We start from the raw sequence: 15,039 nt of genomic DNA, 5'->3' as shown, positions 1-15,039 counted from the left end.
CATGGTATGGTAAGAGAAAATATGGAAAATGGAAGGTTGAATACAGCGAAGCAGCAGATTGCTAAGGTTGTCAAGCAATGCAAGCTCATTCATATTATTATTGATTGTTATTCTTTATGTTTTCATTGTCGTAATACAAAGAGGGAGAAAAGTGGTCATACATACAGCACGAAAAGGTTGCTTCTTTCATTTTTCATTGGACAGCCTTTGCCTACTACTGGTCCCCACCAGCGGCTTTATTTATTACTAAATTTTTGTTTATATTTAACCTTGAATCTGCCCTTACAAGTGAATTTCATCTCTTTACAACAGTTAGTTTATTAAATTGGTGATTGAAAAAAACTATGGCAGTATATATCTCCTAGTTTTTGTATTGAGACAATTTGCCATCATTTCCATAGAACAAACTTTTTCCCAGGCTTTTAATGAATTGGAAGGATCAAATGTCAGTATTCAGAAGAATGATATGATTCAACGGCATGCTTGACTCTGAAACAAGTAAAGGGAAAACCCCATTGGATTCCATTGTCTAAACACATGCATTGAACTCGAGGAAAAGAGAAGGATTTGATGGATTGAATTAAAAAAAAAAATTACCCACTGAAAGCCAGAAATAAAAGACAAATGAGATAATACCATCTTATTATTCCAAGTAATCCTATCTTTGAAAAGTATCAATCATGAATGATGAAACACAACAGAAAAGAGAAAAAAATTATATAAGTTAATGGGTGAGCTATCCGAGCTCGCCGTTTTACTTGACCAATAAAATCAAATTTGAGTTCAAAGATACAAAATCAATCTTTTGAACCACTTTGCTACAAATATGAACAAGATTATCATCGGATGCTTTTTGCAGCCGAGACAAAATCATTTGTAAGGTAGAATCCAAAGCCAATATTTAGGTTCCACCTCATGCACATGCATACACGAACGAATATGATTTTCTTCTCCTAATGCTAACAACTAATTCAGACTCTCCCTACTGTCCTATACCAAACATGTATGATGAATCGGTGACTCGAATAGATAATGAACTGTAAACAGTTAGTGGAGCGAGCTTTACATCTAAAATGCCCGTTCCATGAATGAACAACAATCCCCTACTAAAATTCTTTCAGTTCCATGTCTTGTTATGCTAGGTGGTCGGGCATGAAGCATCCTTCTTTTGACTCAAATAAACTTTGTTGTATTCGTTGTTATTCAATTGTTTCCGTTTACTCTCTACCTTTGCTTCCCTTTCAAAACATCATTGATTGTATTGTGAAAGACGCTGCATCCCTCAACAGAAATTAACTTGATGTTTTCTTTTCAGTAGGTGTCCCAGAAATTTGTGAAGGACCTGACTCCGATCCCACCACCCCAGTTGTTGCTATAGTTGCAGGGGGTAGTGATTCTGTAGTCGGTGATGTTGTTTTTGCCGTCTCCGATGACGACACAGTTGTTCTTGCTGCTGTCGTAGTTGCTGTAGTCGTTGTTGCTGTTGTCACAGTTGCTGTAGTTGTAGTTGCTGCAAAATTTGTCGGCAGACTTACTGTTGAATGTTGCATTAAAGTTGTCTTGCCATAGATATTATAAACCAAGAGAGAAAGTGACTGGACTATGTAAACATTCTCCGGATATGTAAAATCCTCACCTGTGGGAGTTATTGCCGAAGGCATTGAAGACGGAAGTGATAGGATCCCCTGCTGAGGCAAATAAGGATACTGTAGCATTTGGGGATATTGGACACCAAAACCATGAGCTTGGCTATTTTGTGCATATTGAGCATAAAATGGATAAAAATTATGAAACATTCCGGGTGTCATTGATGCTCCGGCAGTGTAGTAAGGTGAGAACTGTTGACCTCCATACAAACTATAATAGTTCTGCAAAACACCATCAAATTTAGCTAATCAAAGCAATGTCAAAGAAATTGTTGTTATTTTATTTCTAATTTTCAAGCTCTGTTTATAAACACTAACCAAAGGATAATTACTGTCTTGGGAGTATCCCGTATACCTGAAAGTAACCAAGCAGGGAATGAGGATGATGAAAGGAGATAAATGAAGCAATAAAGAGTACTAAAATGCATGTTAAAATAAGAAATGCCATTGAGGCTTAACCAGTTGGGATTCATGCAGGCAATGCCATTGAATTTCATTTCTAAAATAATTGAACTCACCCATAAGCAGAGTATGGAATGGAATATTGACTATTAGGTTGTTGGATGAATGTTGATGAGGAACCATGATAAACAGGCGATGCCATCAACCCAGGTGCTGGTCTAAACCGTCCAGCTCCTGCATTTATTGACTTCATCTTAAATTAAATTGTTTCATAACTCTAGTTTTTAGATCCACTTTTCAGTTTACCAGATCGCATTGACCAATATGAAATGTTTTCCCAATATGGTAAAAAACACATCTTCAGAATGAACAAAGGAAAAAAAAAGGAGGATTTTTTGATCCTTTGAAATATCATTATCAAACAATAACTTTCCTCACCCCAAATATTGAAGTGAATATTCGCCAGGACCATTTAACATATGCATAAAGAGTTGGTATTGAGATAAGGAAATGACATTTCAACAAGAACCAATACAATTAAAAAGAAAAAGAGAGAAAGAAAACCATGTTGTGGTGGTGGACGAGTCTTCTGTGCACCCAATGAAGCAAGATTGCAGTTCGCCCTCCTTCCATCAATGGTAGGAGACGGGTTTTGACATGCTCTCATGGCTGCATCTGGATCCTTAAATGAAACCTGGAAATGGAAAATAAGGATAATCACCTTCTAATTGTCATATGGAATGAATGATATGTATATATACATATTAAGGAAAGGGATGAATAAGCTTACAAAGCCATAGCCCTTGGATCTCCCAGTATTTTTATCTGTAATAACAACAGCTTCAATAATCTCTCCAAATTGCTCAAAATAACGCTTCATGGTATCTCTTTGAGTTTCCCAAGCCAATCCACCAACAAAGATTTTCGTAAAAGTTGTGTCATTGTACTGCCCTGCTCCTGGATTGTTGCTACCACCCACCATCTGAAATTGCCTTTGTTGAGACATGTAAAAAAACACAGAATAATCTCCCAAATAAAAAAGAGAAACAGAGATGAAAGAAAATGGCTAAGAATCCCACAAAAAAAAAAAAACAAAACAAACAACTACCCCAGAAGCCAAATATAGAGTGGTTAAAAAATGGAGAATTCTTTTTTTCAAAAAAAAAAAGTGAACTTTGATATTGGAGAGTCGTTTCTATGGAAGATCACATCAGTGATTAATCAAACCCAAAAGCCTTTTTTTAAAAAAAAAAAATCCCTTTGGCCTTCTTCAAGCACTCGTGCAATCGTGTATCATGTTTTTTTGTTTTCTCGGTGTTGTTTTTTCTTTCTTTTTTGTTGTTGTTGTTCGTTGTTTTAGCTGTTGTTTTTTTTCCTAATGTTATATAACTGCCACTTTTTTTACAGCCACGATAATTTTATTTTATTGTTTGGTTAAATGGGCCTCCGAAAACATAGGAGCCCAATTTACAGTTTCTTTTTTTCCCTTTAAAACCCTTTTCCTCAAAGTCATAGAGAAAACCCTAACAACATATTGATCTCAGAGCGGCGCTGCACAGCTTGCCGATAACCCATCACTCCTATATTCATCTTTCAGGTAAATTCGTTGATTTTTTTCCATTTCTTTTCTTGTTTGTTTCTTGGGAAATTTGAATTTCCTTTCTGTTCTTTTTTCGGTATTGATGTAAATCTTTACGTTGATTGTGTTTTAATTGCTTTATTTATTTATTTATTTGGTTTAATTCTAATAGCATAAACGATGTCTTCGGTTGGCGAAGCTGCTTGCTCTTATGCTGCTTTGATTCTCTATGATGATGGCATCCCCATCACCGTATCCTTTATGCAAATAATTTAGGGTTGTATGATTTATTATTTAATTTTTTTAATTCTTTGATAGGATTATTGGAAAATAGGAATTTGATTATTGTTGTTGAGAGATTCCCAATTTGTATGGGAACATAGGTATTTTTTTTTTTTGGGGGGGGGTTCTTTAACTGTCATTAATAGGCTGAGAAGATTGCCGCGCTAGTTAAAGCTGCCAATGTCTCTGTTGAGTCTTATTGGCCAAGCTTGTTTGCTAAGCTTTTTGAGAAGTGCGACATTGAGAATCTCATAACCAATGTTGGTGCTGCTGCTGGTGGTGCTCCGGTCGCTGCAGCTGCACCTGTTGCAGCTGCTGGTGGAGGCGGTGCTGCTGCTCCTGCTCCTGCAGAGGAAAAGAAGAAGGTGGAATTAAAAATTACGAATAAATAAGTGGATGTGATATCCTTGTCTCTATTATTTCCTTGCACCATTTATACTGATATGTGATTCTTTGGCTATTTGCAGGAGGAACCAGAGGAAGAGAGTGATGATGATATGGGATTCAGTTTGTTTGATTAGGAACTCCTTTTAGTGTGTGATTCAGCCGACTACGGGTTTAGCGTATTAAGTATGACACTAACTCTTTTGAGTTTTATTGATTTTGGTATTTTTCTCTTAATTAGAAGTGTTAATTTAAATGAAGTGACACTGATGAATGCTTCCTTTTTGAATTATAAGTTTGAATTTTCTTATTTATACAAGTATATTTGACCTTTTTTTTTTTGTTTCATTCTTCATTGAGTGTTGAATGGTATTTGCTTTATTCTTTTGCAATGCATGTTTTTGTGTTGGTTTTGATTGTTGGTTCATTATGCTTATAGATGACATCTCTTGATTTGATCCAACTGAAATTATCAGTTGTTGGGAATAGCTATTTGATACGAAGAAATAAACTGTAGTGAATTTCTATATTATCTATTGTAGAGTGGAAAAGTAGGACGAGAAGAAAAAGAGTAGTAAAATGGAAGGGCAGAAAGAAAGAACCGAAAAGCTGAAAGACAATATTTTTCAAATTTTGTTTTCTTTTAATCATATGTTCATTTTGTATTTTTCTACTTTTTCAACTTTCCATCTTTACGATTTTCTTCACCAATATTTCATTCTGATTCTTTCTGGATATTCCTTTAAAAAATACATAAATTTGCTGGATATTACACGCAAAATCTTTTGATTTTAAGTGCTAATCAGAATGATTAGTTATGCAGATCATGGAACCTCTCCAGCAGTTGGATCAAAATCATTTTGGATCCAGCTTTACCCTATACCCGAAACTCGTTTATAGTATAAAAGTGACTTTTAATTGCCAATCACACCATTGATTTAGTACTAGATTGATAGGCATGAAGTTCATGTTTAGACGTTTATGTATATAAATTCCTTCAAACATTTCCATTATAGTTTAATTGGGTCGTTGCATTATGAGGTCACCACCGATGCGGGTTCATTTTGCAAAGACCACACAAAACAGACACCTGAAACAAGTAGAAGCGAAGCGTATTTATCCTGGTCCTTCCTGTAACATGGCCAATTGGGCATCAATTCTCGCAATCTACCTGAATATATGGAGCGTCAGACATCTGTAATATGTTTCAATCATGTAACCATGGAAATGAAGCTAAAAGGGAACACAAGGAAAGCACCGAACCAATGCGTTATAGAACATGAAGATTGAACGGAGATATGACCAGAAATATCTTGCATATCAAGTGTTAAGTTGGCCAATATAGAAAGTGAGGAGAATTATTGGTACCAAGTTACTATATCTCTGTTTCCAACTTGCAAGTAATCGCTGATCAGAACGCTGAAGTCATGAACCCTCTGCCAAGCTGCAGTGAAGGTTGCGATAAAATTAGATACACCGGATACAAAAACAACTAAAACGGATAATATAGATGTCACATATATACATATAAAATTGAAAGTGGTCAAATACGGTCAAGATTAATTGGACTTCAATTATTAAATAAATAAAATTATATATATTAAGGTTATCGGCTAATAAACATACAATTGTCTATATGTTTCTATTCAAGCTTTGCTGAAATCAACAGAGTAAGCTCGCAGTTGAGGGGAAAAAGAAAAAAAGTAAGTTATATAGCTTTTATACTTCAAGAATGGTCCAACTCTGAATCTGTTGGTTCCAAGGAAGGCGTCAGAGTTCCTATTATATGTATATTATGGAAGCAGCCTCTCAGTGACACAAATATAATAAAAATTTTCAGGACATTAATGAAGTGAGTATGTCGTCTCCTCCCAAAACATCTCTATATCAAAACTTGTTTAGTGAATCATCTTTCCATCCCCAGAAAACAAGTAGAGATGTCCTGTCACTGTAAGAACCAGCATCATCTGTACAAGCATGAAAGTCTATTAGCAGATTCCTTTTTATCAAGGAAGAAATAAATTCACAATAAAATCCTAAATAATCCAGTTGCTTATGTGATTAAACAAACTAAGCCATGTATGACTTGGTCACCTGAACCAGAATCCATTTTTGCTGAATCTGGCAATGCAAACGTGGAAGCTAGAAAGGAAAAGGATTCAGAATATCATCGATCTTCTATCCATGTTTAATAAGAACATCGCTCAAACTGATGGGCTTGCAAGCAATGATTACACTGAATCTATAGAAGCAGGGCCTTCAAAAAAGGACATGGGAAGCAATTCTTCTCAATTTTGGAGGTACTGCTAGAGATTAGGGACCAATCGTACGTGTTACAACAATGTGAAAGGGAATGCTTTTACTAGGTTTCTTTTCAATGTTTAACATAATGTGAGGGTTTAGGTTTTGTCTCTTCAGGTCTTCCATAAGCTTTGTGTTGATATGTTCAAGTGTCTGGCTTAATTCATACCACCAGACATGAGTTTCTCGCTGCTCCTAATAACTACATGAATGATGTGGAGGAGCCAATTCAAGCCTTTGCTTTTATCAACAATACGTTAATGCAGGTGAGCAATGGAGATTATATTGCAGTCATATCTTGATATTCATATCTGGTCAATTTGAGCAAGTAATACTTCTCATGAATTCAGAATTGTCTCTATTTCTTGTTTTCCCCTAACAAGATTTTTTTTCTTCTTCAAATTTTTTGTGACATTGGTGCAGAAACTCAGGATCAAGATTGAAGTTCGAAAAGATTAGATTCAATGTAATCTGGATGATTGACTTAGTTGGGGATAAATCCGGTTTAAGCAACGAGTAAGTAAAATCATGAAGAAATTAAAAAGAGCAAACACAAATATTTTACGTGAAAAAATCCCTCTGAAGATGGTAAAAAACTACGGGAAAAGATAATTTTACTAAAACGGCAAAAATGGTCTATTTATAGGCTAAATTTGTAGGTCAAATAATATGAAATAATCTACACTAATAAGAGTTTAAGTAGGAAACTAATATTAAAATAACTTACACTAATCAGAGTTTGAGAAACTAAAAATAGAGTTTAATTGGGAGAAGAAAAGCCGAAAAATATGAGGCATAACTCTATAAATCTCCACCTTGACTCGTATTTCCACAACACCTTCTTCGCCAAAGTCTGCCATAGGCTTATCTCAAACTATGCAGGATATTAACTAAGTCGAAGTTGTGCTTAGAAGCTGGAAGACTTCTAGTCTTTGACTTGTGCACTGTCAAATCAAAACTAATCTGGGTCTAATTTCCACGAACGCAATGCCTTATCTTTTCAAAACTTGCACCCAAAAGAGAACTTCTCTTATACGAAATGATCATACACTTTCCCTGTAACACCCCCTACTCGTATCCGTCGCCGGAATAGAGTACGAGGCATTACCGAGGAGTATGAAACACTTACAAATAATTTAAATATATTTTCATAACCACTTGTCTTGATTTCATACTATTTCATATTTAAGCTTTACTCACCAAATTATTTGAAATATCATCTTTATGCAAATCGCACACATGAGGTACATAATTTCATAATTATGAATGAACACATTTATCAAACATATTCCATATTCATATATCAATGTCTCATGTCTCCATATATCAATAACCGTCATTTTTCTTATTTTTCAGATAAATATGTGTAACCATTCATAAGCATGCAATTCACCGTTTCCTCCTGTCAATCACAATTTCAAATGACAAATTCATGTGAATGACCTCAACCTCATTAGCTGTTTAAATTCGGTCACTTTGATTCACATACTCATAATTTACTAACATAACTTGTCAAACATAATCTCTGAATGATGAAATCACATAATTGAGCTCAATGTCAATGTTCACTAAAATCCGTCATATAAATTCAAATAATAATTACCAAAACTTTGTCAAATTGGAGAACGTCTTACGTTCATTGGTCTGCACCAGTATGCACTGAATTTCACTAATAATCACTGATACTGTAACATAACTATGGTCTTTTCACTAAAATGCCAAAGCCTAGCTATGGTCTTACATGAAAATCACTTGTCACTTGTAGTTGAAGCTACAACTATTCAGTGACCAGGTAGCCGAAACTATCACTTCTCATTGACCAAATTACTTATTATCAAATTAGGAAATGTCTTACGAAATTGAGTATGTCATTGCTCAGTGCCACGATTCACAACTTAATATGGTTTTCCTCATTGAAATACCATACCTACGTTTCACAACTCGGTATGGAAAACACCATACCTACTTTTCATGCTCGGTATGGAAAAGACCATAGCTATATTTCATAACTCAGTATGGACGATGCCATACCTACGTATCATAGCTCAGTATGGACGACGCCATACCTACGTTTCATAGTTCAGTATGGTTAATACCATACCTACGTTTCACAACTCGGTATGGATGATACCATACCTACGTTTCACAACTCAATATGGTTAATACCATACCTACATTTCACAACTCGGTATGGATGATACCATACCTACGTTTCGCACTTTGCCATGGACCAACCACGGTCTTTTTCGTCAATTCATCTTGTCACTGAACTGAAGTGCTCAATTTGATCATTTATTCAATTTTCATGCTTTTACATTATTCACAATTTTATCATCAATACATATGAAATAACACATCATGAAATTAATAAAATTAACAAATGATCACTAAAATTTAGTTATATAAACTCACAAGTTCGATTTTTATATTATAACGATAATCATAATTTCATAATAAATATTCCAAATAAAACATTATATTATTTCTAATTCAACATTTATCGATTATAATTGGGCATGTAATCAATTTATACACAAGTCATTCATATATATATGTATATTTTCCTCCTCCTCCTCTCCATCCACATCCTTAGTATAAATAACACACTTGTAAGTAACATTATCCATAATTTTCACTATTTACTTATGTGAATATTCAAGCTATCCATCCGTGTCATAGTCACTAAATTATTTTTATCTTGAGCTATAGAACTTAAAATTAAGATCCAATAATTTTCCCTAAAACTAAACTCACGTATCTTCTTACCATAAAATTTTCATAATTTTTAGTTTAACCAATAAGTACAGTTTATTCTTTAAAGTCACCCCTGTTCTGTTGTCTGACAGTTCCGACCCTTTTTCACTAAAAATTAATTATCTCCTCATACAGGATTCGAATGATGTTATCGTTTGTTTCTCTTGAAAACAAACCCATTCAATATTTTAAAAATATAAATTATTTTTATTAAATTTTTTATGATTTTTCAAAGTCAGAACAGGGGAACCCGAATTCATTCTGACCTTGTCTTACAAAATTTATTATATCTCATGATTTACAATTTCATTGCTTATAACATTTCTTCTATGAGAAACTAGACTCAATAGGATTTAATTAAATATTTTGTTCATCTTCTAATTCAATTTCTACAATTTATGGTGATTTTTTAAAGTTAGCCTACTGCTGGTGTCCAAAACTGTTTTAGTGCAAGATGTTTATTACTATTTTTCCCCTAAGATGTTAATAAATAATAATTTTGTCCCTACTCAATTAACCTCTTAATTGAGCTGATTTTTCTCAATTAACACTTTATTATATCACTTTAAACTACTTTATAACCTTTGCGAATCAGAATTTCAGCACTAGACTTTAATTCCAAACATTTAGGGTTTAGGGTAGGTTTTATATCTTCTTGTTTGTTAATTTTGACTATGGAAGATAAGGTAGCTAGGGCATCAGCCATCTAATTTTCATCTTGCGGAAGGTAGTAGAAGGTGATGTCATCAAACTCTTTAATTAACTTTAGGACTAGCCTTCTATACTCGATCAACTTAGGATCTCTTGTCTCTGATTCACCTTTGAGTTGATAAATCACTAGTGCAGAATCCCCATATACCTCTAGTAATTTGATCTTATGTTCTATAGCTGCACGGATACCCATGATACATGTTTCGTTTTCTGCCATATTGTTCGTGCAATCAAAATTCAATTTACTAGTAAAGGGATAATGATCTCCGTTTAGGGATACCAAGACTGTCACAATTTCGTTACCCATAGCAGTTGAAGCCCTATCAAATTTTAGTTTCCAAGAACGTTCTTTTTGAGCACCTTCTTCAGTGGTTGCAACATACATTAGATATTCATTTGTGAAATCAAAGTTCAAAGGCTCGTAATCTTTTAGAGCTCCACTGGCTAGAAAATCTACTATTGCACTCCCTTTTACTACTTTCTGGTTCACATAAATTATATCAAATTTGGAAAGTAAAATTTGCTATTAGGCCATCCTTCCATTCAGAGTAGTCAACTCAATCATGCACTTTAGAGGGCCTATTTTTTAGATGAGCCAAGCCGTGTGGTACAACATGTACTATCTTAGCCATCGAGTTATCCAAATTAAGGCGCAACATAACTTCTCAATTGGCGAGTATCATATCTCACATTCAGTGAACTTCTTACTGAGGTATTATATTACTCTTCTTTCCTTCCTGACTCATCATGTTGGCCTAGCACGCATACCATAGAATTTGTAAATACTGCCAAGTACAATATCAGTGGCTCATCTAGAGTAGGTGGCATCAGTACTAAAGCATTAAACAGGTAATGTTTGACATTGTTAAAAGTTTTCTGGCATTCTTCATCCCATACACCTGGATTATGTTTCTTAAGGAGACGGGATATGGGGTTGCATTTCTCAATTAGTTGTGAAATGAACCAGGCGATGTAATTTAGTCTTTCTAAGAAACCTCGAACCTCTTTTTTAGTGCACGGTGGAGGAAACTCCTGTATAGCCTTGACTTAATCCGGGTCGATCTCGATCTCCTTTTTGCTGACTACAAAACCTAGCAATTTTCTCGACCTAGCCCTAAAGGTACATTTTGCTAGATTGAGCTTTAGCTGAAATTTTCTCAACCTCAAGAACAATTTCCTCAATACTTGTACATGCTCCTTTTCTGTTTGAGATTTTGCAATCATATCGTCGATGTAAACCTCAATTTCTTTGTGCATCATATTATAAAACAAAGTTACCATGGCTCTTTGATACGTCACTCCCACATTTTTCAATCTGAATGACATCACTTTATAGCAAAATGTTCCCCACACTTACGAATGTGGTCTTTTCCATATCTTCAGGATGTATCTTAAATTGGTTGTATCCGGAGAAACCATCAATGAATGAGAACAGTGAATAATCTGCCGTGTTGTCCACTAAGGTGTCGATGTGAGGCAACAGGAAATTGTCCTTTGGGTTTGCTTTATTTAAATTCTTATAGTCTACACACATTCATACTTTCCCATCTTTCTTAGGGATAAGGCCTATATTGGCTACCCACTTCGAGTATTTAATCACGTGTAGGAAACCAGCGTCAAATTACTTCTTGACATCTTCTTTTATTTTCAGTAGGACGTCAGGCCTCATCCTACGAAGTTTCTGTTGAACTGGCTTGTATTCTTTCTTTATAGAGAGCCGGTGCACCACGATATCAGTACTTAGGCTAGACATGTCTTGATACAACCATGTGAAGACATCTTTGAATTCTTTAAGTAACTCAATGAGGTTTCGCTTTTTATCTATGGTGATGAAAGCTCTAATCATCACCTCTTTCTTTTCTTGTTCATCTCCTAGGCTCACAATTTCTACTGACTCTTTGTGAGGTAAAATATGTTTTTCCTCTTGTTCTACTATCCTTAACAAAACAGGAGATATGTTACAATCTCAATTATCTTCAAAGTCCTGAGGTTCCTCTAGACACATATTTTACTCAAAAGAAGATTCTAAGTTAGTAACAACGTCGCTCATATTATTAATATCTGGAGACCTGTTATAGGAATGAAAGAAAACCCAAAGAACAAATAAATCTAAGAATAATTATCTGTGCGGTATGAGCATGAATGAAATGGAAAAAAAATTCCCAAAATGAGACATAAAGATGCATTTTATTGAAATAAAAACAATGGACATATACCTTTTTCATAAAAAGATTCTTATTGCTTCTAGGCTTAGACCAATAAGTGTGTTTTGAACATTCATCTGAATTTTTTCTAAAGATTATAAGGACCTCTTCTGCAGTCCAATTATTCAGAACACTTCGAAGTATATAAGGACAAATGCCTAATAGGTTTTCTTTCCTAATTCCTTCTTCAGATATGGCATTGATGCTCAAGTTTCCCAACATTTTTTCCAGGCTTTCTTTTTTTTTCCATTCTTTGTTTAGGATAAATGATTTCCCCTGACACAAACATTTTGGATATATAGGGAAAGGTCATCGGTTCCCATTTGACCTCTTCCACACTCAGTCGCGCTCTTCTTCTTTCTTGTCTCTTCTCCATCTCCTTCTTCTTTTGCCTCGCATCTGGCTTGTACAATAAGCCAAAGCGGTCTTGTTTGTCCATCAACATGGGTGCCTCGACCCTTCTTTGTAGGTATTTTTCGAGTCCCTTTCTAGGTAAGGCTCCTTTCCTAACCATTAACTGTAGGCTCATCCTTGTAGTTTTGGATATTTTGGGCACTGGTATCTTGCTTCCTTCAATAATGAAAGTTGTACTAACAAATTCTAATGATCGAAAGAAACATTCTATTGCCTCTTCATCTGCTCCTATGCATGGTGCATTACTAGTTACGGATGCGATGATATCCTCTTCAGTGTTTACTGTCACTAGTTGACCCTCCATTACCAACTTATTTTAAATGTGGTAATGATGACACTGCCTCAACCGAGTGAATCCAAGGTTTACCCAATAAACAATTATAAGAGGGCTTAATGTCCATCACCAAAAAGTCTACCTCATATGAGTTTAGACCAATTAGGAGAGGTATTTCAATCTTCCCATCACCCTCATTTATGTACCATCGAATGCTCTCAATATATTGTGACACGTATTCATGTGAGATCTATCCACTGGTAATCTGTTCAGTGTCGATAGAGGCAAGACGTTCAGCATAGATCCATTGTCGATTAACACCTCTAGCAATGTATATCTTTTGCAATGGGTAGTGATATATAGGGCCTTCGTAGATCCCATGCCCCCCGAAGGTATTTCATCATCATTGAAAAAGATGAAATTGTCAGCACTTATATTATTAACCAGGTAGTCTAACTTGTTCACAGAGATATCATTAGCGACATAAGTTTCATTCAATACTTTCATCAAAGCACTACGATGTGTCTTTGAGCTCAAGAACAAAGCTAGTACTGATATGCGAGATGGTTGTTTACGTAGCTGTTCTACAACACTATATTCATGCTTCAAGAACTTCAAGAATTTCTTAGCCTCGTTCTCACTAGCTCATTAACAGGTGATTCAAGTCTAGCTGTTTTTTCTTTCTCATGTTCAATCGCCAGGGTTTTTCCTTTAACAGGCTCGATTCTTGCATCTGTAAGGTCATAGCATCTCCTACTGTGCGTGTAGAAACTAATATCTTGACCCTCTTCTGAATTGCTAATTGAGTTCTCCTCTCATGGGATCATCACGTTGTTGTCATAATTTCATGGAACCCTTTTGTTGTCCTTATAGGGAAAAGCCAAGGGTTTTTGAATTATGACTCTCAGCGCAGCTTGTGTTCCCACTTTTTTATTTCTCAGTCGTAAAATAATCACCACCAGATGATCGACCTTGTGGACTTTCTCCGTTGATCCTTCCTCTGAAGCGCAGATGTCTCCTCCTTTCGAGCCTTTGTCATCTTCGAAGAATTCCAGTTCATTGTTATCCATCAGACTTTACACCAGAGCTCTGAATTCAGTACACTCCTGGATCTCATGACCTTCTTTAGTATGGAACTCACAGTAGGTCATCATCCCTTTAGGTATCTCCTCTAAATCTTGAACAATTAATCCTATGTCTATCATTTTTTTCCAAACCCATTTTAGTGGGGTTTCTGCCACATTAGTTTGGTCCTCTTTCTGCCACTCTCAATTATCGCGTTTACCTATTGATCTGAATGACTAGGTAACGAATTTCCTGCCACATTAGGTCCCAACGAATCATCGAACCTTACGATCCCCATCTTGATAAACGTTTCAATCAACTTTTTAAATGAAATGCAGTTTTCAATTGAGTGTCCCGTTATTCCTGCATGGTACTCACATTGAGCATTCGCATCATACCATTTTGGGAATGGAGGTTGCATAGGTTTTAATTAAAACGGGGATACCACATGCACATCGAACAGATTCTAATGTAACTCCCTATATGTCATCGGGATTGTGTGAATTGGAGTTTTTCTGTGTTTGGTCTTGAGTTAGATTATTGCCTTAAAGGGCATTGATTGTAATAACCCATTTTTAGGATTAATCGGAATAGTGGTTTCGGGGCCACCAAATCCGACGAGTAGGTTTTTAAAATATTATATTTAATATTTACGAGTTAATTGTAATTTTAAAGATGTTTTTGATATTGTGATTTTTATTTTATAAGCGATTTATTAAATTCAAGTGGTATGACCCTAAGATCAAGTGAGTTTAGAAAATGAGGTATCGGAACATCGTTTCTATAAACCAAGTCATAAATATTTTTATAAATATTTACGGAGTGGCAATAAGATGGTATTAAAGTTTCGTTGAAAAATTTATCGTTTCGATAGTAAATTAAGCAAAAAGGACTAAATCGCGTAAAGTTTAAAACTTGTGTGCTATTAGTTAAGGTGTCTAATAGCTATGGATTATTAAAGTGAAAGTCCTTATAAGGATATTAGACCATTTTTTTGTTAATGGATGATAGTGGAAGGGTAGT

At 35.2% G+C, this 15,039-nt stretch overlaps 2 protein-coding genes across 6 annotated transcripts; one reads left to right on the top strand and one right to left on the bottom strand.

Annotated features, from left to right (window-relative positions):
* Nucleotides 1-625: 625 nt before the first annotated feature.
* On the bottom strand, nt 626-3,439 carry LOC107953004 (RNA-binding protein 24-B). 5 transcript variants are annotated; one of them, XM_041117914.1, is made up of 7 exons: nt 3,157-3,401; nt 2,839-3,040; nt 2,613-2,742; nt 2,165-2,282; nt 1,965-2,001; nt 1,637-1,868; nt 626-1,510 (listed from the first exon to the last, which is right to left on the bottom strand). In XM_041117914.1, the coding sequence occupies exons 2-7, from the start codon at nt 3,028-3,030 to the stop codon at nt 1,293-1,295; spliced, it is 927 nt and encodes a 308-aa protein (XP_040973848.1). In that variant the 5' UTR covers nt 3,031-3,040; nt 3,157-3,401; the 3' UTR covers nt 626-1,292. The 5 variants fall into 5 exon arrangements, with proteins under 5 accessions (XP_040973848.1, XP_016743718.1, XP_016743717.1 ...); XM_016888229.2 differs by having other exon boundaries at nt 2,839-3,439; XM_016888228.2 differs by having other exon boundaries at nt 626-1,534; nt 2,839-3,437.
* Nucleotides 3,440-3,503: 64 nt separating this feature from the next.
* On the top strand, nt 3,504-4,603 carry LOC107953005 (60S acidic ribosomal protein P1). Its single transcript, XM_016888231.2, has 4 exons — nt 3,504-3,645; nt 3,800-3,879; nt 4,056-4,274; nt 4,377-4,603. The coding sequence occupies exons 2-4, from the start codon at nt 3,808-3,810 to the stop codon at nt 4,428-4,430; spliced, it is 345 nt and encodes a 114-aa protein (XP_016743720.1). The 5' UTR covers nt 3,504-3,645; nt 3,800-3,807; the 3' UTR covers nt 4,431-4,603.
* The last annotated feature ends 10,436 nt before the right edge of the window (nt 4,604-15,039 follow it).

This window comes from Gossypium hirsutum, chromosome A07 (assembly GCF_007990345.1).
Source record: "Gossypium hirsutum isolate 1008001.06 chromosome A07, Gossypium_hirsutum_v2.1, whole genome shotgun sequence".
NCBI classification, from domain to species: Eukaryota; Viridiplantae; Streptophyta; class Magnoliopsida; order Malvales; family Malvaceae; genus Gossypium; species Gossypium hirsutum.
The sequence above is the reverse complement of the archived record's forward strand: the minus strand, read 5'-3'. Positions and strand labels throughout refer to the sequence as shown.